Source organism: Festucalex cinctus, chromosome 8 (assembly GCF_051991245.1).
Source record: "Festucalex cinctus isolate MCC-2025b chromosome 8, RoL_Fcin_1.0, whole genome shotgun sequence".
NCBI lineage: Eukaryota > Metazoa > Chordata > Actinopteri > Syngnathiformes > Syngnathidae > Festucalex > Festucalex cinctus.
In genome coordinates, this window is record NC_135418.1 from 23,321,764 (window position 1) to 23,349,288 (window position 27,525).

The 27,525-nt window shown below is 38.4% G+C and overlaps 3 protein-coding genes across 7 annotated transcripts; all 3 read right to left on the bottom strand.

Annotated features, from left to right (window-relative positions):
* Positions 1-3,103: 3,103 nt before the first annotated feature.
* On the bottom strand, positions 3,104-6,437 carry npffl (neuropeptide FF-amide peptide precursor like). The gene is made up of 3 exons (XM_077530754.1): positions 6,204-6,437; positions 4,744-4,859; positions 3,104-3,471 (listed from the first exon to the last, which is right to left on the bottom strand). Exons 1-3 carry the CDS (start codon positions 6,354-6,356, stop codon positions 3,351-3,353), a joined length of 390 nt encoding a protein of 129 aa, XP_077386880.1. The 5' UTR covers positions 6,357-6,437; the 3' UTR covers positions 3,104-3,350.
* Positions 6,230-15,236, bottom strand: hyal1 (hyaluronidase 1). Of its 5 annotated transcripts, XM_077529368.1 has the most exons (6): positions 15,077-15,236; positions 14,854-14,877; positions 13,347-14,236; positions 13,133-13,222; positions 11,474-11,811; positions 9,826-10,067 (listed from the first exon to the last, which is right to left on the bottom strand). In XM_077529368.1, the coding sequence occupies exons 3-5, from the start codon at positions 14,232-14,234 to the stop codon at positions 11,485-11,487; spliced, it is 1,305 nt and encodes a 434-aa protein (XP_077385494.1). In that variant the 5' UTR covers positions 14,235-14,236; positions 14,854-14,877; positions 15,077-15,236; the 3' UTR covers positions 9,826-10,067; positions 11,474-11,484. The 5 variants fall into 5 exon arrangements, with proteins under 5 accessions (XP_077385492.1, XP_077385493.1, XP_077385494.1 ...); XM_077529366.1 differs by lacking the exons at positions 9,826-10,067; positions 15,077-15,236 and adding an exon at positions 6,230-6,366 and having other exon boundaries at positions 14,854-14,994; XM_077529367.1 differs by lacking the exons at positions 9,826-10,067; positions 15,077-15,236 and adding an exon at positions 6,457-6,711 and having other exon boundaries at positions 14,854-14,994.
* Positions 15,237-15,698: 462 nt separating this feature from the next.
* Positions 15,699-24,827, bottom strand: LOC144024209 (hyaluronidase-2-like). The gene is made up of 5 exons (XM_077530353.1): positions 24,757-24,827; positions 24,467-24,683; positions 22,909-23,890; positions 19,998-20,087; positions 15,699-18,078 (listed from the first exon to the last, which is right to left on the bottom strand). The coding sequence occupies exons 3-5, from the start codon at positions 23,845-23,847 to the stop codon at positions 17,674-17,676; spliced, it is 1,434 nt and encodes a 477-aa protein (XP_077386479.1). The 5' UTR covers positions 23,848-23,890; positions 24,467-24,683; positions 24,757-24,827; the 3' UTR covers positions 15,699-17,673.
* Positions 24,828-27,525: the final 2,698 nt, after the last annotated feature.

Consider the following 27,525-nt stretch of genomic DNA (forward strand, 5'->3'; position numbering starts at 1 on the left):
TATACACTTTTTTTTTTTTATTTACTTTTTATCCAAATTTTGATATGGATAGAGCATGGAGGGGGTTATGCGCCAATGAAATGAGCACATGTATGAAATGTAGTCCTCCAGATTAAAAGCCTTTATTATTATTTGAAAGTTTTATTGAATAAAAAGTTCATCATTTTTGGCCATTAGTCACGGGACATTAAGTCCATTCAGTATCATGTTGGTGACAATAAAGATTTAAAAAAAAGAAAAAAGAAAAAAAAAACTCAATACATGTGTGGTTTGAAGGACAAACAGGTGCTGATCATCTTGGTGCCATACGTGCGACTTCTTTGCAGCAGGTTATTATTTCTTGCCAAACCTCTGTGGCACGGCCATGCTCCAGATCTGGCCGGGGGCCTCCTCCCAGCCGGGCGAGTTGATGTGATCCTCAAAAACGAGCGGCCCTCGGGACGAGCGGCCGAACCTGCCGGGGTGGAGTTGGGAGGAGGATTTGGAGACATACGGGAATTGACTGACGATACGATAAGAATATTTCTATGAAAGGATGCTTTCATCTCTTTATGGATGGTGACAAATGTAAATTAAAAAAAAAAACATGTTTTGATGAGGGATAATTATAAGTCCTGCAGGTCCTTTTTCAATAAGTCTTTCTCCTTATAAGATTTCTAAAAAATAAGTAACATTTTTAAGAAAGCTTTTTTTTCCAAAAAATCTACAATTTGATTCTCAAGACATTATTTTATTTATTTTTTGGCAGAAAATGACTTTTTTTTTTCCCATCAAAAATTTATGCCTTTATCTAGAAACTAATACACATTTTTTGATAATTTTTTTAGCTTTTTTTTTTTTTTTTTTTTGTCGAGAATATATAAATGAGACTTTTATCCTTGAAAATATACAACTTTTTTGTTGGGGTGGGGTAAAGCAAGATTATTTAAAAAAAAAAAAAAAAAAACGTTTCTAAAATATGAATTTTCTGCAAAAATATTCAACTTCTTATTAGATGATATAGAATTGTTATTGTCAAAACTATACAATACCTTCCCAACCCTCAGGAAACATATTTAAAAAACATGACATTTTCAAGAAAATATGTGACCTTCTAAAGAGAATATACTTTTCACAGAAGATATCCTACTTTTTTTCCTAAAATATATTTATATACACTACTGTTCTATACAAAACAAAACTTTTTTTCTGGAAATTACGCATTTTTTTTTAATTATTATTAAAATACAAACTAAATTTTTCTAGAAAATTACATTTACACCTCATAACATGTTTTATGCTTTTATGTTATATGATTTAGTCTTTTTTTCTTTAAAGGTATATTAGACAATTTTGACAATGTTTTTGAAGATGATATTCAACTTTTTTAAGAAAGTATAAAACTTATTTTCTCTAAACTATATATGGGTTTTTTTCCAAGAAGAAATATATTTTTAAAAAATCTCTCAAAACAAAACTTATTTTTGATATTTTTTTCAAGAAATTATGGAACTTTTACAGAAAAATGTTCTTTTTTGAGAGGGTAAAAACTTTTTCTAAAAACTATACAAAAAATACAAAACATTTTTTCTCACAACTATTTGAATGTATTTTTATCTATTTATCCTTTTGTTTTCTTCATTTTTAGAAAGTATACATTTTCCTTTTCCAAGTTTTCCCTTGAAAACATACAGAACCACTTTCATCGCTGTGGTGTTACCTGTTCAGCTGCCTCCGGGTCCAGGTGAGTGTCCAGTAGCGGAACGGTGAACTGTATCTTCCTGGGGCTGCCGGTTTCCATGGCGCCTGTGCTGGAGTTAGATGCGTGTGTGCGTGAGTGTCAGCAGTCCTTGAAGAGCGCAAGGGGGGGAAGAAGAAGGACGTCCACTGAGTGAGGATGCTGACAAACAAAGTGAAGAGAGAGAAGAAAAAAAATGGAGGAAAAAAATAGAAAACCCCAATACTGGCGTGACGGTTTCTTGACGTATCCGCTAAAAGTGCACTTTTACGTCATTCACTCGCTTGCCGGAATCCTTTTGAATATTCCCAACGTGACCTACTTGGAAGCACCTGCCCGTCCTGCCTTGCCTCCTCCCTGGGTCCCAATGCTGAGACGACAAGGGCACTCCGGGCTGCAAGTGCCTCTCCTTCGCTCGCATTGGCTGAGCTGGCGGGAAGGCCCGCCCTTTTTCTACACCTCCCACCATGTGTATTGGCGCGCTCGGAGCTCTGCGGCAGGGAGAGCGAGCATGACAAAAAAAAGATTCGCTCTCTCTTGAATGTGTAGGAGAGAGGCATCGTCCTCATCATCCCACCCTGACTAGCTAAGTACAGTAAATGCACCTCTAATACATACAAACTGCATAAAAGAATGTTGTGGTAACGTTTAATTGTACAACAGAAGAACAGAAAAAAAAAGGGTTTTTTTTGCAGCCAATCACATTGCAGCAAGGCGTGTCCAGCTTATCCATATGATCATACATCTCAACTCCTCTCTTAGCTCATCAGTACGGCCATAATAATAGTTTTTCTACGCAGAGGATAAAGAATTTATCATATTGTTGGATTATCTGTCTACATGTTGTTGCTGAATGGTTTGGGTTCAATCTGTTACGTAAAATTGGTTAAAGCACTGCAACGCTGGTGCTATTTAGCGTTTTGGCTGTTTTAAATACACAAGGTGTCTTCTTTTTATATTTACTGTGACCGTAAACTTCAACTAGGAACGGCATTAAACTGATGTTTTAAAGAAGGGTGGGTGTACATTATTGAGAAAAGACACCATCCATTGTCCGAATTGCTCATCTTCAAAAACCAAAGTCAGACATTTTTTTGGGGGGGTTGTTAAAAAAATGTTGTTTTTTCTTTTCAGACATAAAAAAGAATAAGTTTAGATATAATTTTAGGGGAGAATCACATTTACAACAACAACAACTACAACAACAAAAAAGTTGTAAAAAATATATATTGTAAAGAGGGCAATTATATTTTTGAGAAAAACAAAGTATACTGTATTGTGAAAAACTTGATATACTGCATATACACTTTTTTTTTTTTATTTACTTTTTATCCAAATTTTGATATGGATAGAGCATGGAGGGGGTTATGCGCCAATGAAATGAGCACATGTATGAAATGTAGTCCTCCAGATTAAAAGCCTTTATTATTATTTGAAAGTTTTATTGAATAAAAAGTTCATCATTTTTGGCCATTAGTCACGGGACATTAAGTCCATTCAGTATCATGTTGGTGACAATAAAGATTTAAAAAAAAGAAAAAAGAAAAAAAAAACTCAATACATGTGTGGTTTGAAGGACAAACAGGTGCTGATCATCTTGGTGCCATACGTGCGACTTCTTTGCAGCAGGTTATTATTTCTTGCCAAACCTCTGTGGCACGGCCATGCTCCAGATCTGGCCGGGGGCCTCCTCCCAGCCGGGCGAGTTGATGTGATCCTCAAAAACGAGCGGCCCTCGGGACGAGCGGCCGAACCTGCCGGGGTGGAGTTGGGAGGAGGATTTGGAGACATACGGGAATTGACTGACGATACGATAAGAATATTTCTATGAAAGGATGCTTTCATCTCTTTATGGATGGTGACAAATGTAAATTAAAAAAAAAAACATGTTTTGATGAGGGATAATTATAAGTCCTGCAGGTCCTTTTTCAATAAGTATATATTTACACTAGAACCTTTCATGTACGTTCAGATTTTTAAATCTAAATATAAAAAATATATATATAAATATAAATAAAATAGATTCTCATAAAGTACAATTCAGAATCAATTTTAAATGTCTTAAAATTGATTTTATTTAAATGATTGTATACTGTCTTGCCCTTGTTTGTGTACTGTACTGGGAACGCTGCTCATGTACCCGATTTGGCCACTTAGGGGCAGTGTGGTTCCGTGCGTTGTGATACACATTAGAGAGTAGAAGGAAAAAGTCAAGATCAAGTTATGCCAATAAAAGTTTTTTTTTTTTTGTTTTTTTTTTGGCGTGTAGGAAGAGCATATGCCAGTGAGTACTGTAAAGATGCTTCTCTGTATACATTCCTGAAGCATTTTATATGAATAGCCGTTCTTTTGAGGGATAAAAGTAGCGCGCTAATTAGCATTAGCGAGTCAGGCTGGAGTAGATCATGACAATTATTTGCTCATCTATAAAATGAAGCGGAAATCATTGTCAAACAAATCATTTTGAATCGAAAATCGAGATTTCCACCCCTAATAATAATATATTATATAATATATAATAATATGAGTTATGAGAATAAAGTGGCCGCTTAACGCCTTGCTATTGGCTGGCTCACACCATACTAGCAACAGGAATATTTGGCCAGCGAGCTTGCCACAAAATTTGGACGCCCGATCTGAGAGACGGACTAACTTAGCGATAGCTTAGCAATAACTAGGTTGAGGCTAGTAGCAATGTAGATAGATTTCAATTTTGTGTGCCTTTGAGTCAGGCTTCTAGTAAGTATAAAAGCCTGACCAACTAATCGGCCGGCAAATTTGATCAGCGAATATTAGCTTATTTTGTTTTTTAAGAATCATTAAATAAAATAAATAAAGATAATTAAGTTCAAACACCCACTCCCACCATTTTTTTAAAATTGAAAATTAAATAAATTTTGCACATTTTTATCTCTGTTTTAGAGTTAAATTGTGAAGGCAAATTATAGAATGCTCTTGTTTTTTTAAATGATAATGTGTAAAGCTGTGCGAAACAAGTGCATATCGCTGAAGTAACATGCACCAACCTCTGCGGCTGATGGAGCACCGAGTTCCGGGCTTCTCTGCGCGATCCCTGCAGCAGAGCTCTGAGCAGCGCCGTCAGCAGACGATCGTCCACGCTGCTGTCCGCTTTGACGCTCTCCTGGTGGACAGAAAAAAAATAAATAAAAAAAATAAGAAGACATGCAGAGCATGTTATTAGGAATAGCAGATGTCAGGAAAACACACTTTCTGAGGAGATGCGTTGGAGAAGCAACAAGCCAACTGTGTAAATCTCTTTAATGTATGCGTTGGATATTGCAAAGACTTGCACACTCTTACTCAGTGTTGCATGTGGACTCGCTTAACTGCAGAATATTTCATAGATTTTTAACATCACGCCTTATGGAACGTGATGCTCCACTTTTAACCGTTTCATCTGACAAGAAAGCATATTTAGTAACTTTGTTGGGGACGCTCCATACCACTTTTTTTTAGACCGATTTGTATGTCATATGAGTATACCAATGCCAAACAATTACAGATAGCACAAGCACTTTTAATACATAACATTTCTCCAAGAAAACAATACCAAATAATTTTAAAGACCTATATATCCCAATGAAGCTTTTCTCATTAAAATTGCATGAAAATAATGGCAATTTTCTATTCTTCTAATTTGTCATTTCCAGTTCCTGATTGTAAATCGGCCACAAGATGGTAGCCGATACTGCTAACCTGCCATGAGTACCTGCCATCTTTATTTTTCAAACAAAATAAAAATATTTCATATGCATTATTTCATTTTATTCGTAATTTTACAGAGTTGAAATTATATAATAAGTAGGCCTTTATATGAAAATTAATTCTGTTTTTTTACTTAAGCCTGGGGTGAATAAAAAAATAAAACATGTTCTCGTTTTTTAGGACATTATTTTAACAATTACCGGTGAATATATTGTGTTGGTTTAAATTATTTTTGTTGTTATTTATAAAGCTATATTTAAAATATTTTGGATTTGAACAATTTTGTTTTTTTTTGTTTTTTGTTTTTTTACTGTATTTAATTTTTTTCTGTATTTAAAATAGTATTTTTTTTAACAAATCTAATTAATTCCTCTTATTCTAACTGCAATAAATTAAATCAAATTAAATAAATAGAGAGATCAATTTCTCGCGATTGGCTGGCAACCAGTTTAGGGTGTACCCCGCCTCCTGCCCATAGCCAGCTGGGATAGGCTCCAGCACCCCTTGTGACCCTTGTGAGGAATAAGCGGTCAAGAAAATGGATGGATGGATGGATATATCGATTTCATGTCAATTATTTACATGAATAAAAAGAATCTTGCAATGTACTACTTTCTAAATGAATAAATGAATACAGAATTATGTTTCCAATTATCTGACTTTTCACAGAAAAGCTTTCCGGACGAGCTGGATGAGATGCCAATGGAGACGTGCGTGCGTATGCAGAAAATGTTGTAAATTGTTCGATTTGTTGTCTCACCATCTCCAGCAAGTGGTTGTCCATATCGTCCTCTGAGCTACCCGCCCTCATATCGTCACGATCCTCCTGAACACCTCCGACGTGAAGCCCGTGGCTGACGCCCGCCAGTGCCATCAAAACCACCAGAATGGTCACCGCTGCACTTGAGTCCATGTTGGCCAGCCTAGGAAGGAAGAAGAAGAAGAAGACGACGACTTCCCAGAAGCTCTGAAGGACTTACAAGCAGCAAGTGCAGGATGAGAGGCACCGACCTGGCCCCGCTGTCTTTTATACACCGTGTGCTGAGACGCCGTCGAACCCTCAGGAGAGCTGGAGAAAGATGCCACGGTGCTAATGGGAGCGAGGGACAGGATGGAGGCTGGACGCGAGGCCATTTAGGCGCAGCATCGGAGTATTTAGTGACGCCGGGAGACGCTCGTTACGTGGCCCAGAGGACAGCGCGCCGCACAATAGTCAACTCTTATTAAACAGATAAATCCCCACAAATGGGCCGTGATCCACGAGCCCCCTGACGACAGACAGAGTACAAGACAGGAAACGCAGGAGGAAACGTTCATCGGCCTCGAAATCGGCACACAAGCCGAGATGCTAACAAAAACAGCTTGAACGTTGCAATGGATTGTTGTTGGAACTTTTCATTTTAAATGGGAAGTCAACCTTAAAAAATTCTTGACAAAAATATGTTATATGTGACCTCACTAGTCGAAACGTGGCATTCTGATTCATATTACATTTGTGGAATAAGAGTTATGCAGCAACGTCCAGCTGTTTCCATCTCAAGGAACAGCCATTTTGCCACTTGCTGTCGACTGAAGATGACATCACAGTTGCACAGGGCTGAGGAAACGACCAATCACAGAGCAACTGTTTTTTTGAAGCTGAGCTGGAGATTGGTGGTTAACTCTTTACCTGCAACCTGAGCAACTGTGATGTCATTTTCACTCAACAGCAAGTGGCAAAATGGCCGCCTTCTGATATTGATAAAAACTTTGAGATTTTGCTGCTTAACTCATATTCCACAATCACAATATTAAAGGGATACTTGACTCATTGAGCCATTTTCAGCAGTAAAAAGTTCATATTTTGTCTAGAATTAATGTGGTAGCTTCATTATTTTTCATGTACAATTAATAACTTTTCAAAAGTATTTTATCTACTTGCTGTCGACTGATGATGACATCACCTGTGCTGAGGAAGTCGGCAACGACCAATCATGGCTCAGTTTGCTGACCAACTCCAGAAACCAGGTGAACCATGATTGGTCGTTACCTACTTCCGCAGCACAGGTGATGTCATCATCAGTCGACAGAAAGAGGAAGAAATAGTTTTAATTGTACATGACAAATAATTAATTTATCAAATTAATTCTGGACGAAATATTAACTTTTCACTGCTGAAAATTGTTCAATGAGTCAAGTATCCCTTTAACCAAAATTTTGACGACTGGGGCTGCATAGAACATATTATTGTCTAAAAAATACATTTTTGGGGGTTGACTTCTACTTTAATCAGGATTTCTTGGGAGGAATTATCTTTGGAGGCTTCGGCAAAACAAAAATTTAAAAATAAAAATCGCCAGTGCTACCAATCGATGCAAAATTGGATAAACGGGTCTTTCATTTCTGAGCATATCACCACTGAGAGGCAAACGTTTGCGATTGTTTGCCAAGATAGCGAATGTTAATTTCTCGTCAGGGTTCTTTCAAGGTTGCAACATTTTTACAATCTTGAACAAACCCTGATATTTGCGCACTACCTTCACAAACATTTGCTGCCCGGTGGGATACGGTCTTAATACACAACAAAAAAGTACAGTAATTGTATCATACCGTCTCAAACTGAATCAAACCATATTAACAAAACATCATAATCCTGAGTCAAACCAAATCAAATCCACTTTCAAGTGAAACTATTTTTGTATCGAAAGTTGTTGCTTGCTGCACATTTGCCATCACATCACACTTCAACTCGAGCGATACTTCAAAACCGACTCCAAGCCTAGTAGCCTACCATCAGAAATTCACTCAAATATGTATTTTTTATTATGATAAACTAAATTGTTTCCATCACAGCATGTGCACACATTGCCAGTGCTTTGCACATTGTAAATATTTGCATTTGTGTTACAAACAAAATAAACAATACAGAAAGAAATTGTGTTTAATAACCATTGTCAGATTTGTGGGATTTATTGTTGAGTAATTAATCATCCCTGCAGTGTACATGCTTGACGTCATCACGTCTAATGGCTGACAAATTGGCTTAAAGACAACAAACACACACACACACACATTCGACGCACGATCGATGTTTAACTGCCATAGGGATCATAAACCTTAGCGTGAGATGGCTTTCTAATTTCCCCTGACACCGTATTAAAAACGGGACATTCATTTGTATTCTTTTTACTGGCCGTTTGAAGATTTTCAGGTAACTGCTAATAAGTCGTCATAATAACTCATCAATGCCGATTCACGGGACTCAACGATAAAAGATGAGAAGAACATTTGGACAGTTTGGAACAAACGGAACTGTGCGTCATTTTGGATATGAAATTAACGTCACAAATGAGCACCTGGTCGCTTTCCAGGTTGAAGTGAAATGACGGACAAACGTTACACTGGATCAATTGTTGATAAGGCACATTTTGTTCGCATTGGAATTTTTTTTTTTTACCCACAATTACTGAAATGTAATGTATATTTATTTATTATTAGAATTTTTAACCATTTGATTGAATTTCAATTTAGTGTTATGACATTTCAGTTCTTATTTAATATTTGAATCGTTCAATTGCATTTTATTTATCAACAGTATTCTAACCATAACCATGTAATAGATTTATATATATTCCATGATGTTTATTTAAATGCATTTTTATTCATGTGAAAATGTTTTTTTAATGGTGAAACTATTGAATAGAATTTGAATTTCATGGCGTATATTTATTCTTTTTTTCTTATTAATTTAATAGTATTTTGCCAAAAAATATCATGCGTGGTGTGCAGGACTAGCCGAATGTCAAACATTTGTTAATTTAATTTATCATTATTTAATGAATTTTAATTGTTTACTGATTTTTTTTTGTGTGTGTATATTTGTTTTTAAGTGGCATTTAAAAAAATAATTTAAAGGGATACTTGACTCATTGAACATTTTTTAGCAGTGAAAAGTTACGATTTTGTCCAGAATGAATTTGATAACTTCATTATTTTTCATGTATAATTAATACCTTTAAATAAGTAATTTTTCTACTTGCTGTCAACTGATGATGACATCACCTGTGCTGAGGAAGTTGGTAACAGCCAATCATGGCTCAGTTTACTGACCAAACCCAGAAAACTGGTGAGCCATGATTGGTCGTTACCGACTTCCTCAGCACAGGTGATGTTATCATCAGTCGACAGCAACTAGAAAAATAACTTTTTTTTAAAGATACTAATTGTACATGAAAAATAATGAAGTTACCACATCAATTATAGACAAAATATGAACTTTTTACTGCTGAAAATGTCTCAATGAGTCAAGAATCCCTTTAAAGAATTTGAAATACTTTTTTGTTTGTCTGTTTAATGCACTAAACCCTGAAATTTTTGTTCTCGGCAACAACAGCGCCAAAGTATGCTAATGAGATTTCGTTTAATTATTTTTTTGATATACACAGTTACAACAGTGCAGCCGAACAAAAATAAAAAGTAAAAGTGACGCGGCAACAGAGGAGATGGCGACGGGGGGCTTCATTATGCCACGAACACGAGCTTGTCGTCCAGCAGAACCTCCAAACACAAGCGTCATTCTTTCTATTGCTGACGCACGCCCAGCGTGACGTTCCGGGAAGGCCTCAGGCAGCGACCGAGCAAGCAACTGTGCACACGATACACGTTTGCATGCGCTCAATGTCAGCATGAGAAATACGAGCAGCTTGAGTCCAACAATTTTTTGCTGTGCACAAAATCCATCCACCTTAGGTCACAGACATCCAAAAACTTTTGAAGATGCTTTGAGCAAGGACACACATTCAATATTTAATCTTTCATGCTGTGTAATAAAATATTGACGTTGATAGAACACATTTTAGATGCAATATTTGTCTTGGCTTAACCCTAACCACCTAAATGCAGACAATATTATTACAATATATTATTGTTACAATATTTTGTAACCCTAGAACCCTACGTCTTTGGGACACAAAACATTAAAAAAAAAAAAAAAAAAAAAAAAAAAAAAAAACATTTTGGAAGCAAATGATTTTTTTTTTTTTTACCAACATGCTGCAAATCTTGGCTATTCACTGTTTGGTCTCAGGCCAAAGCAATAATTGTATTACTTTGGTGCCATCTAGTGGAATCTTAGTGTTGTTACAAGGTTTAATTTATTGCTAGTGTTTTTTTCTTATCATTTCTTTTGAGGTGTTTGTTTCATTGGCAGTTTTAAGTGCACCTTGTGACAACAAATGTCAAAGGGATACTTGATTCAGTGAGTCATTTTCAGCAGTAAAAAGTTAATATTTAGTCTACAATTAATGTAACTTCATTATTTTTCATGTACAATTAGTACCTAAAGTAAAGTATTTTTTCTACTCGCTGTCAAGTGATGATGACATCATCTGTGCTGAGGAAGTAGGTAACGACCAATCATGGCTCAGTTACTGACCAAACCCAGAAAACAGCTGAGCCATGATTGGCCGTTACCTACTTCCTCAGCACAGGTGATGTCATTATCAGTCGACAGCAATTAGAAAAAAATACTTTTTAAAAATTGTACATGAAAAATAATGAAGTTATCAAATTCATTCTGGACAAAATATTAACTGTTCACTGCTGAAAATGATTCAATGAGTCAAGTATCCCTTAAAAGTATGTTTTTGCTCTCTCCAGATGTAGCTACTAATACACCGTGTTGACATCTTTGCCTTAATACTCTACCAAAAACTCAGAAATGCCCGAACCTTGACTCTGATGCATTTCCTTGGACTGTCTCACAGCACCATCTACTGGTCAGCAACAATTCTACACAAAATCTTCAGCAGTAAACTATGAAGTTGCTGATGGCGGTATTGTTTTGTCTTTAGTGATTGATGTGTCCATGATACGTATGAAGTGCAGCCTCTTTTGGTCATCATAAGTAAAAGGCACCTATTAAAATTAAAGCCGGTTGCTTATTTACTCAAAAAACATTAGTGTAAAAAAATATTTTAAAAAAAGGTTAAAAAAAAAAACGAACGTACTGAAAGCTGGTGAACTTATTCCACAAAAGTCAACCTCACTTACTGGATGGGCGCTTATCCATGCCAGGGCGTGTCGCACCTGTCGCCCGCCCACCCCGGGTAGCACTTGCACTCAAAGCGAGACATCATGAGCGCCACCTCCTGAGCGTCGAGCTCTCCCAGGACCGCGTAGTGCCGCCGGCCCCGCGGCCTCTCCTCGGAGGTCACCTTCCAGCGGGCGGGGCGGAGGTGGAGGTAGACCCGCGACTCGGGGTCCCTCCTGGCGCACCTGCCCCTGGACGAGCACACGGCCTGGCTGCAGAGGACGGCCGCCGACGTCACGTTGACCAAATAAGGACCCAGGGTGGAGTCTATGTACCACTTGACGGCGTCGCAAGAGGCCTGAGGGGAGGAAATCATTTGGAAGTGTACAAATGGGAATGGTCAGTTGAAGAATTCTGTTCATATGTGGATCTGATTGTTGATTAATTACGTATTGGAATACTATTTATTGAAATATTATTTACCTGAACGGTACTGAACTCCACTTTTTTTTTACCTAATCGCACACTTACAATTTTAGATCCTCGAGACTTTAGTCAACCCATACCAACATTTCTGTCTGTGTTTATACATTGATGTATTGATTAGTGATAGACAAATATGTTTTTTTCAAGGCCAATACCGATTAGTCAAGGAGGCCGATAACCGATATTTCAAGCTGACATTCATTTGTAGGGCAGCTCGATTATGAAGAAAATATTAATCATGATTATTTTGCTAATAATTGAAATTACAATTAGGACAATCATTTAATTTTTGGTACAAAACAAGAAAATGTTTAAATGTAAAAACAAATTAAGACAAATAAAATTCTTTGAAACACCATAATTACGGTATGCAAGTTCATTTTGGATGAAACAAAATTGATTAAATTAGTTATTTTTAAAATTTAAAAAAAGGTGCAAATGTATAAATTTAAACAATTCAAAAATTAGTATTAATATTTTTCTTACGATTATGCTTTCTAATTGTGGAGTGTAATAATTGAAATTGGAATTTAATTTTGATTAATTGCACACCCCTATTCATTTGCAGTAAAAGCAAAAAATATTAGTGTCAACATTTTTTTAAATTACCTTTTCCATTAATTTTAAACAGAATTAACAGCTTTGCTTAAAATTATGACAAAAATTGCAGGGACTTTCCAGGGTCACCAGCATGTGTTAAACTAAATTAAAAACGAAGCAAGCTTTCTACTGTTAATTGTTTTCCAAAATTTCAACATAATTTCTTCATTTTATTTTATTTTTTTAATGAAAAGTGCTGGGAGTTCCCAGTGTCAGCGTCATTTTTTATTAAGTGGAAATTTAAATAAATCCAGAAATGAGAAGTACCCTGTATCTCACTGAGCGACAAATGCATGCGAATGAAGCTAATTTTGGGTTGGCAAAACGTTTCAAAAGATCTTCGCAGACAGTGAAAAATTATCTGTACATGTTTGAAATGTCTTTGCGACAAGTAAAAATTGTCTGTGAACATCTTACAAATCCTGATGAAAACCCTAAATCCGCTATGTTCGCAAGCATACACCACTCAGTGAGATACCAGCTTTATCGGTCTTCAGATTCGTAAAAAAGCCGATGATGATATTTGTCAAAATGCCAAATATCGGCCTAGTCGATAGCCGGTTCATCCCTAGCATTGATAGAAGTAGTATTACCTTAGTTTTGGAGAAAACATGGTCACCCCAGAGAACTACGCCTGCAGATCCCAAGGCAGCGCTCTCTCCAATAGTGTAGACGAGATGCTCCTGCATGAGGCAAGCAAAACATGTTCGAAAAACACTTTTCTTTGCAGTTCTTTGTTTAATAAAACATATCATCACTTGTGGTGTTAGAAATCATGACAGTACGAGTGTACCCTATTTTATTCACCTGAGAGAGAAACTGGAGCGAGTAGGTGTAGACGACGGTGGCGTAGGGGATAACGGGCCGAGACGGCGGCGCCACTCTGAAGGCCTCCAGGATGCGGTGGCGAACGTAGAGCGACACCTCCCCGCCGAGGTTTCGCAGCTCCTGGCTGAGGTAGATGTCAGGGTAGAGAGCCGACGAGACGTTCCACAGCCACGTCAGCTCGTCGTTCCTCTTGGACTCCACTGCGGGACACCGGCCCGTGTAGTTGGTGCTTTTGTAGTAGTTGTAGCAGTTGGGGAACCCGTAGAAGCCCCACAGTCCACCGGGCCGCTCTTTCTGGCCCACTTTCAGCGTCTCCTCCATGAACTTCCTGCCCGCCGCTTCAAACTCAACACGGGCTAAAGCGTCCACCTGCGCCGGTTTCCAGGTTGGATGCCTGGACCGGACCAGCGCTCGTGATGCTTCCCAGTACACCTGCTTGGTGTCCCAGTTTCTCTCCCACACAGGTCTCCAGTTCTCCCAGTCCACTACAGCCAGGCCTTGGAAGTCTTCATCTGGGATGTACTTGCGGATATCATCCCTCGCCGCCCGCAGATGCTCGTCGAGGCTGGCGTTTTGCGGCACGCCGCCGTTAACTGCCTTTCCTTGGCTGTAGTACGGGTACGCGCCCAGCTTGTCCGTGTAAAAGATTGTTATGTTGTCACCCATGAAGGTCTGGTTTTGGTTCTGGGCGATGTTGAACGTGCCCAGGTCGAGATCCACGCCGTACTGGGAGAGGCAGGTGGCCGAGGGGGCATTCCACACACTTGCAAAGGGCAGCTGGGAGAAGGATAACGGCGACATGATGACGCCCGGAAGGTGACTAAGTAAGCTGAACAAGAGCAGCGGAAGAGGATGTAGGCAACTCATTCCTATGAGGAAGAAAGGGAAAAAAAAGCAACATAATATTAAGGAATATCAATCATTTTTAATATTGCCACATAACTGAAATAATTTCTTTTACAGCCACACATTTTCATAACAATTACAAAACTTAATGGTATTATCAAGTATCTGTATTTATATGAGAAAGTACTCAAATTTAACTAATGTAGTAATGACACTTTGGTTTAATCACTTTCGCAAAGATATTATTTGGTGGCACCCTCGGTTTTACTGCTTTTAATTCGGTGTCGTAAACCAAAAAACCCTGAAAGTTACATGCTAGCCGCAGTTCTGTCAAAGCTCATACAATACATCATCGAGGTGTCAGATTGCCGTGGTAGAAAGCCTTGGCGGAGGTCTCTTGCTTACCAGTTTTCTACAAGAGTGGACATTGCTAGTTTTGCTACATAGGCTACGGTTTGTTGTAACCTTCAAGTTCTAAACTTGTTAAGAGATAGAGATTCAAATTTAAAGCAAGCAAGCATCCATTCATAGCGTTTAGTTTTAAAGTTTTTGTTTTACTCGTCGTGTTGCTACACTTGACAACCCATAATGCCAAAGAGTGACGTTGAAGAACTACTCATTTTCTTATTGTCAAACTTACCTGCCTTCGAAAGGAAGTATTTGAGTGGGTAAATTAATAACTTGCAGCACATGCTGGGTGGTGGAAAGAACACAAAAACAGCCAGTCTGGTGACCGGAATAACGCACAAAAAACGGGAAGAGGGACAAAACAGATGTGAGTTTGTGGGTTTTGCTACAACCAATTAGAATTGTCCTTGATGCATATCCCGTCCCGCCCTCCAGCCAATAAGAATTGCCTATCGGATCAATAACAGCCAATCAGAGGGACGACAAAGTAGCGATTTTTTTGTATTATTTTAAGCGACAGACAAAAAAAGAAAAAAAAGAAAGAAAAGAAAAAGAATAATTGACAAACCGTACTCTCTCTCGAACAAAAAGTCATGTGTTTTTCTCGGGAGAAAGTTGGCGAAAATGCCTGGTCCAACCCGAGAAAGAACATATGGCTCCCTCTAGTGGCCATATGGATGGATAACCAAATACTTTACTGTACAGGACTTACTGTATTATAAAAAAAAATATATATATATATAGATTGACCGCTGTTAGTGAATTCTATTTTATTTCTAGCAAATTTTATTTTGGAAAATATTTTCAAAGCAAAAGTTATACACAAAAAAAATTGGGTCAGTGAAGTCATATTTATGCATATTTAGATTTATATCATCATAATTTGTAAAATGATTTAAATTACCATCAATTTGCTAACTAACATATATTAGAAACTTATAATCAGAAATAAAAATAATGTCAGCAAATACAGACTGTATTTAGGTGGATTATGATAATAGGTCGAATTAATTTATGTAATTTGGCATTAATTTGTCATTTGATTAAAAGAACACAATTAAAAAAAGACACAAAAAGTCAGTGGTCAGTGAATCTATTTATTTTTCAGAAAGTCATGCTCATTACATCAGTTGTGCTTGATTTGATTTGATTTTTTTTGTGGCAATAAATGTGTTATTTCCCTCTGAAATAGTTCATTAGTAGTAGTCGTAGCGTTTAAAGGCACAGAAATGTCACGTGAAAACAGCTAAAGTACATTCAAATAAATACTGCAATGGCCTCCATCAAAATCTTCAAGTCAGCTCAGCCACTGACCGCTCAACTTTCCCCCAGCAAACACCTCATCACATCCACTGTGGGAAACGTGGAATCTGACACCTTTGGGAGACAAGACGAGAGCCAGGAAACTAGGAGCAAAACGTAAACACCGTCATTCCAGCATGCTCTCGCTAGGTGAAAAAGTTACAAAAATAACTTATTTTTCCCCAACATCTCCTTCTTTCTTTCAACAGTGTTTTTGCAACCAAAAAAAATCACTTTGTATCATCCATGTTTTACAGCATTTGAAAGGCACCAGACAGGTATGTGTTTGTCTCAACAGCAGTAGTTCTCAATCTGGGGTCCTCAAAGTGATATGCAATAAATTATGTCCCATCATTTAAAAAGTACATATGCGGCTTGGCTGCTGACAAAACTAATATAACAAATTACTCCTCTTTAGGCCACTAAAAGCTTTGCTATGATTGTGACATCTAATCACATAAATCTGACATCCGTGCATGAATAGGCTTCTTTTCCAGAACAAAGGCAAAATATTACAAACAGGCACAAATTATTGTTGGAAAAGAAATGGTAAATTTATTACAGAATTAAAGTCCTAATTTTTTCTCCAACAACTATTTTTTTTCCAAATATTTAGTCGATTTCTTTTAGAGAATGAAAGCACCTTTTCCAGAATGAAAAAGATAATTTGAGTTGGAAATGCCTACAAAGTCATTTTCCAAACCATTTTATTTGGTCTTAAAGTAGCACAAAGGAACTTTTCAACCTGAATAAAATATTTTCATAACTCCTGATGAAACATGAACTTAAAACTAGTTGAATGGTACCTTTGCCATGGCCTGAGGGGGGTCTGTATCATTGTTACTGGCACTAAGAAACTTTCAGGAGGATGGTAGGAACACTGCCACCCATAAAACTACAAATGTGCTGACTGCTTTATGGCATACATCACTTCCCCCTTTCCCCCTTCGTTCCCCAAAGACGGAAGTCAATTTGCAACACGCTTGTCCTCCTGGGAAATGTGGTCTTCCTTCAGGCTCAACATTACTGTTTTTGTCCATATGGAGGCGCCTTAATCAACATAAACTGATGGTTCCTGAGACGGCCATGTCTGTGCAACACTCCAGTGCCCGAAGAAAGGCGTTTTTTGCCTTTTGTTCCCCTTGGTGATGGCTAGCAAACTATGAAACATTTGACTTTATCATATTACAAATGTGTCTTGGAACATAAGGCGTATCATTCCAAGAATAAAGTCCTTTTTTTTTTTTCAAAACTGAATTTACTTTAAGGTTCGTAAGAGGCACTCTAAATAGTGGCAGGTATGTGCTGACTCCCATTTAACATGAAATTGACTGGTTAATTCTGAACACAGCCAAAGACCCACTTATAAGAAGGTGTGCCCACTTATGCAACCCCATTATCTCACTTTATTTTTTACTTACCCTCTTGGAAAGATTTTTTAATTGAGTTATAGAAGTTATAGGTCATGTCAATTGTGAACAAAGTCTTGAAATTATCTTGGTAAACTTTTTTGAACAGGGGTGTGTAGACTTTTTATATGTATCAACTGTATTTAGACTTGAATCTGATAACGTTCATTGAAAATACCCTAAATTGCGAATTGATTCCCATAATTGGAAAGTTTCCAATTTGGAATATTTCCAAAGTTCCTCTTCTTCTCAACTTCCCATGGAAATTTACCATTAAATTTCCAGAAGTTTTCCCCCCAGTTAAGAGGTCCAGGGACCCAAAAAGTTTGAGAATCACTCATCTACAGTATATGTTGCACTACGACATAAAAAAGCAGTAAGATAGCACACTGCAGTGCAGGCGCCGAGGTTTGACACGCCGCTCCCTTCTGGTACTGAGGGTCCGTCTCCTCGCATCGCTCCCCCTCAAAGCCGCCATAGCACTGGCACCGGAACCCTGCGCCGAAGCCCGCCGGGCCCGCCCGATCCGGCTCGCCGACCACCTCCAGCCTGCCGCCTGGCCCGACCCGCAAGGTGTGCGTGGCGGGGTTCAGGTGCAAGTAAACGTCGGCGTCAGGGTCCCGGCGTAGACAGCGGCCGTGGGAAGAGCACAGAGCCTGGCTGCATACCTCGGCTGCCGTGGAGACGTTGAGGAGGTATTTGCCCAGCGGACCCCGGAGATAAGCATCCAGCTCCGAGCAGGTGGTCTGGAAAAGAGCAAAGACGCGACAGACAAGAGTTACGGCTTGTGGACAAGGGGGGCTCGATTTATGCACTGGGAAATAAATGTTGCCATTGTAGATAAATAAAATAAAGAAATACACTTGATCTGGATGTTTTCCATTAGATTTTTATTGCAAGTTCAAGTCAATTCAGTTCAAAATTTTTATTAGCTTTAGAAGAAAAAGATAAATGAAAGGGGACAGAAAGAAATAAAACTTTTGATATCTGCCCCTAATCAACACAAAAATAATAATAATAAACACAAAATGAATGACAGCAAACAGTCACGACACTTTCAAGTTAACAATTAAAACAATTCAACAGCATGACCTTATAATCTAGATTGTTGCACAAACTAACACCTTGAGTTGAAATACATCGTTCTTTTTTTTTTTGTTTGTTTGTTCTGTATTTAGGTTTGGAAAAAATATCTGTTCCTCTTAATTTGTACTCACTTTTGGTAGCGGTTCATGATGGGCTTTACAAATTACTTTAAGGTGTTTAAACTCCATTAATTCATTAAATTTTAAAGTTTTTATTTGTATAAATATTGGGTGAGTGTGGTCTCTGTATCCACAACCGAAAATGAAGCAAATAGAGAACAGATATTTATTTTTACTATGTTGTTTAGAAGTGAAGAATATATTTTCCACAACAGAGGCAACGATTACAGTAGTTTGAAAAATAGAAATTAGTTAAATATTACGGTAGTTCTTAAAAACAGAAAAATAAAGGATGAAAAAAAATTGTATATGTCGGACCCCAAATACAGGAAGTCCTCGACTTACATCGGAGTTCCGTTCCTATGCTAGTGATGTAACCCGAATTTCAATTTAAGTCAAATTTCCCCATTAAAGACAATATTTGCATCAAAATATTTTGCATAAAAAAAATCTAAAATACATTTTAAAAAATTAATAAAAAAAATAAGATACTGTACGACTGCCCGACTGAAGCACAAGTCTTTACCGATAGTCGGTGTCTCTCCTTTCTGCAATCTTTTTATGTTGTTTAGCTTCGTTTCCATGGTAACTGCTTTTCTTTTGGCTGCACCAACATTGATAGAAGACGTAGCTTTCTTCTTTGGGGCCATGATGTGGAAAAAAGTGGGCGAAAAAGCCAAAGATACTCCCACAAGTGCACAAGCGCTAGCACTAGCTAAGGGCTAAATCGGGCGTAAACATTGTGAAGTCGAAATGCCTTGCGCCTTAACTTGAGACTCCCTGTACACACATGGATAAAATTGTTGGCATTTAACATGTACTATTGGTCCAATTATTTTTAATCTTTTTGAGGGGTACCATCATTTTTATCCAGGCCTGTTTCATGAGTTTGAAAGGAGCGCCTCACTTTCATTGGTTAATTTTAATTGTATTTAGTTTTTTGTTTTTTAAATCAGATTCAAGTTATGTGACCAATGTTTTTTTCTTTCTTTCAAAATACGCCTGCGGGTACAGTACCAAGTTGTCTTTATCATCTGTCTCACCAGAAGTCAACTGCGGAATCCTGCACAGGGTGCACCCGGCTTTTCTCAACAAAATTCTGCTGGGATTGTCTCATGCGTTCCGACACACAGACAGATCAAAGCACAATTAGTGTAGCTACGCCACCAGCGGGATTCGTTTCATTCGATTCCTCCTACGTTTGAAAGTGACCTGTCAAGCAAGATTGGTTTGACTCCCAAACAAACAAGAGAAGCCACGGCCATCAAAGACATGTTTAGTATCACCACGTGACCCTGGTCTTTGAAGTGGCGCCCCGAGGAGGAGGAAGAAGAAGAAGAAGAAGAAGAAGAAGAAGAAAGCCATTTGACATGAGCAGCTGCTCGAAAGTGATGGCATCACATGCAAATGTTACATTTACACAGGACACATACGTCACGGTTGACGTGGCGCAGGCTTACTTTGTTGCTGGCGTAGGCTGCGTCTCCCCACAGGATGATGCCGGCTGCTCCCAAAGCCACGCTCTCCCCGATGGTGGACACCAGGTCCATCTGGAACACGTGGACATGCATGATTAAAAATGTACGTCACATCTTGTCTTCATACAGTCACTCTTTTTCGATTTAAAGACAAAAAGGGTTTGTTTAAGGGTTTGGTGAGAGGATACGTCACAACTGTCAGTTTGAGAGTTTCTGAGAAAGGCAGCAGTGGAATGTAGTAAAGATAAACAAACCCTTTTTGTCTTTAAAAAGATAAACGGTGACCATGCAACTAAGCTAATATCAGCCAATTAAATTGGTTGGCCCAAAATTAGCTATGGCTACTTAAAAGTGGAAGTTAAACCTAAACATTTATTGACAATAATATGTTATATGACCTCATGAGTCTAAACATGACATTCTGATTAATATTACATTTGTGGAATATGAGTTATGAAGCAAAATCCAGCCATTTTTATCCATCTCAAGGGGCGGCCATTTTGCCACTTGCTGTCGTCTGAAGATGACATCACAGTTGCTCAGGGCTCAGCCAACGGCCAATCACAGCTCCCCTGTTTTCTATAGCTGTGCTGTGATTGGTTGTTATGTGAGACCTGAGCAACAGTGATGTCATAGTCAACAGCAAGTGGCAAAATGGCCGCCCCTTGAGATGGATAAAAACGGCTGGATTTTGTTGCTTAACTCACATTCCACTAACGCAATATTAACCAGACTAGCGTATTTAGACCAGTGGGGCTGCATTGAATATATAATTGTCATAAAACGTGTTTTCGGTTGACTTCCCCTTTATTAATTAAATCCAGTAAAACACCCGGGACTTAAGGGGGTTGCTTCAGTGAAAATAGCTGTGAGTGAATCACTCCCAACCATTTTCACTTAAGTGTTTTCCTGGATTTTGACTGATTTTTCAAGGCCCGCGAAATATTGTGTTCTATTGCTATAAAAATATGGAACATACTAAAAGAGAGATTAGAGTCTCTTCTTTTATCAGGGAAAAAAAGTATATTCCTATCAGTTTCTGCTGTGCAGCAATTAGCAATAGAACATAGCTAAGTTTCGTCGTTTTTCACAATTCTGCTTAGAACTGTGGGGAAATCAGCTTGTTTTGACATGGCCTGGTTGATCTCTTATACTCTGCTGCCACTCAACCATTTTCTGCAGTAGAGAGGCTGCATCAAAGCCTTCTCTATGCTCTCTATGCTCTGGCATAAAAAAAACAAAAACAAAAAAAAACGTATAAATATGTCTTTGGGACACTTAAACCATTTAAAATATGACGTATTTATACGTTTTTGGGAGCTAATGAGTTAAGCTGAATAATAATGCTGTCTGGAAGAATTGCCTGGAGGAGTCTCCGTGAATGTAATGCAACTTTGCACAAAAACTGACATCACGCTGTCAAATTTAGAAAGCAAACTAGTCAAGACTGAATCAACCTTAAGTATACCCAATCCCTATTCCGAAGAATCGTTTTTCATCTGCTACCCCCTCCCTCCATGTGACATTCTCGTATTTGTGCTATCATAAGGAAGCCCTCAATAGGGTGTTAGCGAGCTTTTAAAAAGGACCAACACCCATCCGCAGGGAAATATGTTGTATCAGCACAGGAAAGAACTGCGTTCGCTGATAAGCGACACTGTAAAGCCGCTGCTGATCAAAGCGCTGAGATTTCAAGTGGTAGCAGAAAAAGTGAGTAAGAGAAAGACAAGTTTTGTTTGTCCAAAAGGTCAGAAAGAGCTAAAGCGCATGACGTTTTGGAATTGATGGGAAACAGGAAGGTGCAGCACGGTGAGCCAAGTGGTGTGCTGATCTGTCTCACAGTTCTGAAGTTCGGGGTTTGAATCTCATCTTCGACCTTCGTGCTTGGTGTTTGCATGTGACTTTTTTCTTCTTCTTTCTTAATATTGCGATGGATTTAATATATGATTTTCTTTTCAAGGCCCTTTTCCCATGTATTTTTAACAAACAAAAGCTATAGACCAATCTTATTTCAATAAACAAGTGAAGTCAATATCAGATTTATTATAAATAAATAGGCGTATGATAAATAATAATAAAATACAGTTTATCTATTTTAATTAGAGCTGTTAAGTTACTAAACAATTTGACTTGCAGTCTTTTAGGCGTTCACAATAACTTCACAAATTTCTATCAAATTTTAACATACGTAAATCAGTAAGTCATAAATCCGATTATAACAATAAGGCAAACAAGATTGTGGCTTTATCACTTTTAGGGCCGAGTCTAAAAAAAAAAAAAAATGATATAATCAATTTTCCTTTTCGAGTCTGATATTGATTCATAAAACCATGAATCAATTTTATTTATTTTTTCCATAAATTCATCAGAAAATTGAATTTTAAAGGCAATTTTTTTTGTATCGTATTGAAATTTACTGTTTTACACTAATTTAAAAGTATTTTCTTACATTTGTGAAAGACCTGACTTTTTGCACTTAAAGACAATTCTGGATCTTTTTAATTTATATTTACAATTATTGAATTTGAATTATGAAAATATTGTCATCTCATCCTTGCTTATGTCAATATTTGTGTAACACTTAAGTGATCATCACACGTGCTATTTTCATTAATAAACTAAATCAGTTAACCAGTTACTCCCTCCGCAAAATTTAATAGGGAATTTAATGTTTGTGACGTATTTATCATGTCGTAGGTATTTAAGATAAATTGATATTCCATAATTATTCATTATCAGATTGAACTGAAGCGAATTGAAACGAATTAGAAAAAAAATCAACGAATCGAATCAAACGGAACTCTTGTGAATTGAAATCGAAACAACTGCTGAAATTAGAATCGAGCCCTAATCACTTCAACTTATAATTTGATGGTACAAGAAAATGTCCCACCTCGGTCAACTGCTCCAGAGAGTTCCTGTACGTGGGTCGAGTGTAGACAAAAACGGGCCGTGCCAGCCCATCGCCCGACGACGCCAAACGCATGCCCTCCTTCACGCGGTTCCTGACGAACTGGCGCCCGGAAGCGGACGAGCGCAACACCGTGCCCAAGTAGATGGACGGGAAGAGCGCCGTGCTTTCGGTCCACAGCCAATTGAGCAGCTCGTTTCGCGCCACCTCCACGTCGGGGCATCGACCCGTGTAGCTCTCCAGGGTCCGCCTGTAGTCGTGGTTGTAGCAGTCTGGGAACATGTAGAAACCCCAAAGCTGGTTGGGCCTCAAGTGCTTGGCCAGTTTGAGAGTCTCCAACATAAACGTCTTGGCGGACAACTCGAACTCCTGCATGGCCACTTTGTACACCTGATCGGGCGGCCAGGTGGGGTTCTTCTGGCGCACCAGCTCGCGGGAATGCCTGCGGTAAATGTCCTTAGCCTCCCAGTTGCGTATCCAGAGCGGGCGCCATTCTTCCCAGTCAATCACCGCCAGGCCTTTGGCCTTGGGCTCGCGTATGTACTTGTTCACGCCCTCCGGCATCTTTTCCAGGTGCCGCGCCAGACTGGCCACCTGCGGCAGACCCCCGTTGACGGGCGTTCCGTCCGGCTCGTAGTGGGGGTACAGGCCCAGGCGGTCGGTGTAAAAGATGGTGAGGTTCTGCTTCACGAAGCCCTCATTGGGGGAGGCGATAATCTGGAACTGGTCCAGCTGAAGGGAGACGCGGTGCCGAGGGGAACAGTCCTCCGTTGGAGCGTTCCACGCCAGCAGCAGGGGCTTCTGGGAGTACAGTGGCCATACTGTGGCTTTCAGTCCCAAGGCTCTGGTTTCCTCCCACAGTAGAACAATCAGCAGCAGCAGCAGAAGCAGAGCTTTGCAATCAGCCACCGTCCAGTGCATGTCTCCAGATGGGAACGGACAGAATTGACGGTCACTCTCTCCTCTGTAATTAGCACAAAACAGCTACATGAGACATTTATTTTTTTTTACTTTCAGTCCACATCACAACGATTTATATGAACTGTATCGAATAACCACCAAATAAATTACACCTACACAAGATAATGAAGCCCAGTTCCACCATAAAAATGCTGTCAGAGAGGTTAATTATTGTAGTTTTGATTGGTTTTGGGCTTCAGTCCTCGGTTTAGTTACTACTGGTCTTTCACTAAGCTATGTTAAGGTAGTAATAAAGTCACAATTATAGTACATATTTGTATGAAAAAAAAACAACTCTAGGCCACCACAAATATAAAATATGAGATGTGTACAAAATGTGTCACAACTGGTGTCACAAAAAATATATATTTCAAGCCAAAGTGCATTATTCAAAATCTTGGGTTATGATTTCCCCAGGATTACCGTTAACAAACGACAACAGCGGCTAAGATATTATTTCCAAACCGCTATAATAATATTTTTCCATGAAATAACGTTGACAGACATCTTTCAGACCCACTTCCAACATTGGAAGACAATTCCAAATTAAGTCATCACCGGTTCGCCAGGGTTCACTTACCTTTCCCGACAGTGTAGACAAGCATTCCCCCCTCAAAATCCCCAACAAGTCACGCCGCCGTTTTTATGGTTGATGTCGCTTCAAAACGTCAAAGAACAAAAAGTGAACATCGCTGCTCTTTTCTTTTGTGTGTTGAGAAGCTGTAGAAGTGTCGTCCAGAAAGAGCGAGGCGGATCGGATGGCCTCCCAGCGGGCTGAAGACACGAGCAGCTGCCCCCTGCGAAGATACAAGAACCACCACTGGAAGGTTCCATTCAGACGCAAGAAAAGGGGGATGTGCCGCCCCTTACCGAAATCCTTGCATCCTGTAAAACAGTTCTTGTGTCTAAATTCAACCACATGCATTCTTTTGGTATTACAGTAATTATATATCAGAATTCGACCACACTGATTTAAAATAATTCTCCAATCACCCCCGTGGAGTAGGGGTGGAGTGGGCTGCTCCGAAAAGTTTGTTACAGGCCATGTGAAGCAGATACAGCAAAAGATTCATGCAAGGTCACAGCCACACTGTCTCTTCCCTAAAAATAAAAAAGCAAGGACACAAATGAGCACTTGCCCCGGGGGTGGCTTTTAAGTATAATCATTTAAAGTCAGATAAATACATGGCAATCGGGTTGAAACTACCCTCAAGACCTCGGGACAATTCATTCATGCTTTTCCCATTAGTTTGGGGATAAGAACAAGCATCCAAATATAATTTCAATGAAATTATAGAGTGATTTGGCTTAAAATAAACACAAGACAAATGGTTGCAATTTGTTCTGATTTCACAGCAGATTTTCTCAAGGGAAATTGAATTGATCCTTGACAGAAGGGGTTTGTGTTCTCAGGCATTTACTTTGTTTGTTTGTTTGTTTGTTTGTTACTTGAGTAAATACAACAAATAGAGATATCTGTCCGGTCATTTGTAGTTGAGGTAGAATATTTTTCTTTTAAACTGTAAAACATTGTTGTAATCCTTACATCTCACATTCTCTATACTCTTCAGAAAATCGGATGGGGGGGGGATCGGGGGTGGGGGGATGCCATTTTGCTTGAATTACAAAGCACCACATTTTTCAATTTGGTAGTTTGGTATGCTAACATATCGTTGCTGTATGTCAGTTTCATATTTTTCTACTCTCCCCATGTCATTTGTTTTTTTGTATGTTTTTGTTTCATTATAATGCAAAAGTGTTGAAAACAGCATGAGAAACAATCTATTCACTCTCTTGAACACTTAAATTGAATGCAAAGTAAAACTGTCTCTTCCTCACTCTGCGAGAGCTGTGCAACAATATATGACCTCAAGATTAAAACTGATCTGGATGTTTTGTTTTTGAACAATAACGAGTGCAAATCGTTAGGTTAGATGCATTTGAGCGAACTAATTTTGTTAAAAACGGAGAGCTGTAAAGCTCAAAAGATTCTTTTTCACCTATTAAGAATTTAGTCAGCTCATTGTTTTATTTATTGCAGCACTCATGGCTCTAAGATCTTTGAAAATGGATTAGGGAAGTTGACGTAACCACTGTCGATTGGTGTGGACATATTCTACCATTTTAATCAATGACAAAAACAAATAGCTCATTTTTTTAGTGTATTAAAATTATCAGTTGAACATGATTTTGGGTTGGTGTGTTGATGATGGTACGCAACCGTGTATCGTTTAGCTATATAAGGTACAATCCTATACCAACTTGAATAACGCAGTGTTCGGTAATTCAAACAAGATGGTGTTTTTCAATTTGCTGAAAAGTAGCAATTTTGGAGACGGCGCGCGCACCAACATCATCACAAACACTTCTTGACAATCATCTCATTAGTTAAGATGCTGAAAAGGTTTGCATGTACGACGCCGCTTCAGCAATCCTTGAGCGTCTTGATATGCGCAGCGTACATGCGGGATGTGCACACAGTCAAAGTCTTGATTGCTACCGCGCTGCACGCTCGGTTGAGCGTTTCCGAGCCGTCTACAATTAGTGGCGGAAGAAGCATTCGCAGGCCCTCACTTAAGCCGAAGACGTGAGGTAAGAGAGTTTGGACTAGCAACCAACAAGAAGCATAAAGGAAAAGTGGAGTTGAAAAACACCTCAGCTTCCCTACAAAAACATGACGGAAGTAAAGTCAATAAATGAGAAAATGGGAATTTGAATGGCTCCTTTTTTTAGATTTCCTATACCGAGTGTTTTATTGCTCTATAATTACTTGTTTTTTCGCTTCTTTTCCAAGCTTGTGACTTAAGTGGTGAGTGTTTTGCCACCTTTACATTGAGACAGCCGGCATGTGTTATGCACATGGCCTCCACGCCTGGAGGCCAACGATGACAGCCGCTGGCATGAAACCGGCAAATGTCAAGATAAGAAAGTGTGTTTGCACTGTAATGTCCAATGAAGCACGCATACTCATTTGTCCGTTTTATGTTGCTTTAGAGAAAAACAATGACTCATTCATTAGAGTTGAAATGTCAATGTGACATATATTCAATAAAAATAGAGAATTTAATGTTATTTAAATGTATTTTTCTTTAATGGATTTGTTCACTTCATTACATTTTTAAATTTGTTGTTAAATTTGTTTATTTAATGTATTTTTTTAAGGGTGTCAGGCGATTACATTTTTTAATTGTAATGAATCGCATGACTTCACTAGTTAACTCACGATTAATCACAACTTTTATTTCTGTTCTAAATAAACAAGAAAACATTTTTTAAAGTTATACTCATTAAAAAAATAAAAAATAGATATATGGCTGCATCTTTTAGCCATTGATACAGCAATTTTCTTCATTCATAAAATTGAGTTAAAATTAAAAAGATGTACCGGGAAAAAAATAGTGTGATATTGATTTGTGTTGGTCATTTTTCTGCCACTAGATGGCATAATTGCATTTTTTAAGAAAATGGTGACAGTTCAGTGAATTTTTCTTTTCATAATAAGAGCAATCTAATCTTTAACATGAAGTAATTTATGAAATTCTCTACATTTTTTACAACTTGATTCCAGTCTCCACAAATATATGCATTATTAATAAATGCATTACTGCTAAATTTTGATTGGATATGTTTGCTGCGTCA

What these genes read in the sequence shown, in the direction of transcription:
- npffl (XM_077530754.1), bottom strand. Translation starts at nt 6,356, where the DNA reads ATGGACTCAAGTGCAGCGGTGACCATTCTGGTGGTTTTGATGGCACTG. An exon ending in ACAACCACTTGCTGGAGATG is followed by an intron (nt 4,860 to 6,203) that starts GTGAGACAACAA and finishes TCTGTCCACCAG; the next exon opens with GAGAGCGTCAAAGCGGACAG. An exon ending in GTGCTCCATCAGCCGCAGAG is followed by an intron (nt 3,472 to 4,743) that starts GTTGGTGCATGT and finishes CCACCCCGGCAG; the next exon opens with GTTCGGCCGCTCGTCCCGAG.
- hyal1 (XM_077529366.1), bottom strand. Translation starts at nt 14,905, where the DNA reads ATGTGCTGCAAGTTATTAATTTACCCACTCAAATACTTCCTTTCGAAG. An exon ending in ATACTTCCTTTCGAAGGCAG is followed by an intron (nt 14,237 to 14,853) that starts GTAAGTTTGACA and finishes TCTTCCTCATAG; the next exon opens with GAATGAGTTGCCTACATCCT. An exon ending in ATGTTTTCTCCAAAACTAAG is followed by an intron (nt 11,812 to 13,132) that starts GTAATACTACTT and finishes TCCTCCCCTCAG; the next exon opens with GCCTCTTGCGACGCCGTCAA.
- LOC144024209 (XM_077530353.1), bottom strand. Translation starts at nt 23,847, where the DNA reads ATGCACTGGACGGTGGCTGATTGCAAAGCTCTGCTTCTGCTGCTGCTG. An exon ending in CTCTGGAGCAGTTGACCGAG is followed by an intron (nt 20,088 to 22,908) that starts GTGGGACATTTT and finishes CACGTGTTCCAG; the next exon opens with ATGGACCTGGTGTCCACCAT. An exon ending in CAGCCTACGCCAGCAACAAA is followed by an intron (nt 18,079 to 19,997) that starts GTAAGCCTGCGC and finishes GCTCTTTTCCAG; the next exon opens with ACCACCTGCTCGGAGCTGGA.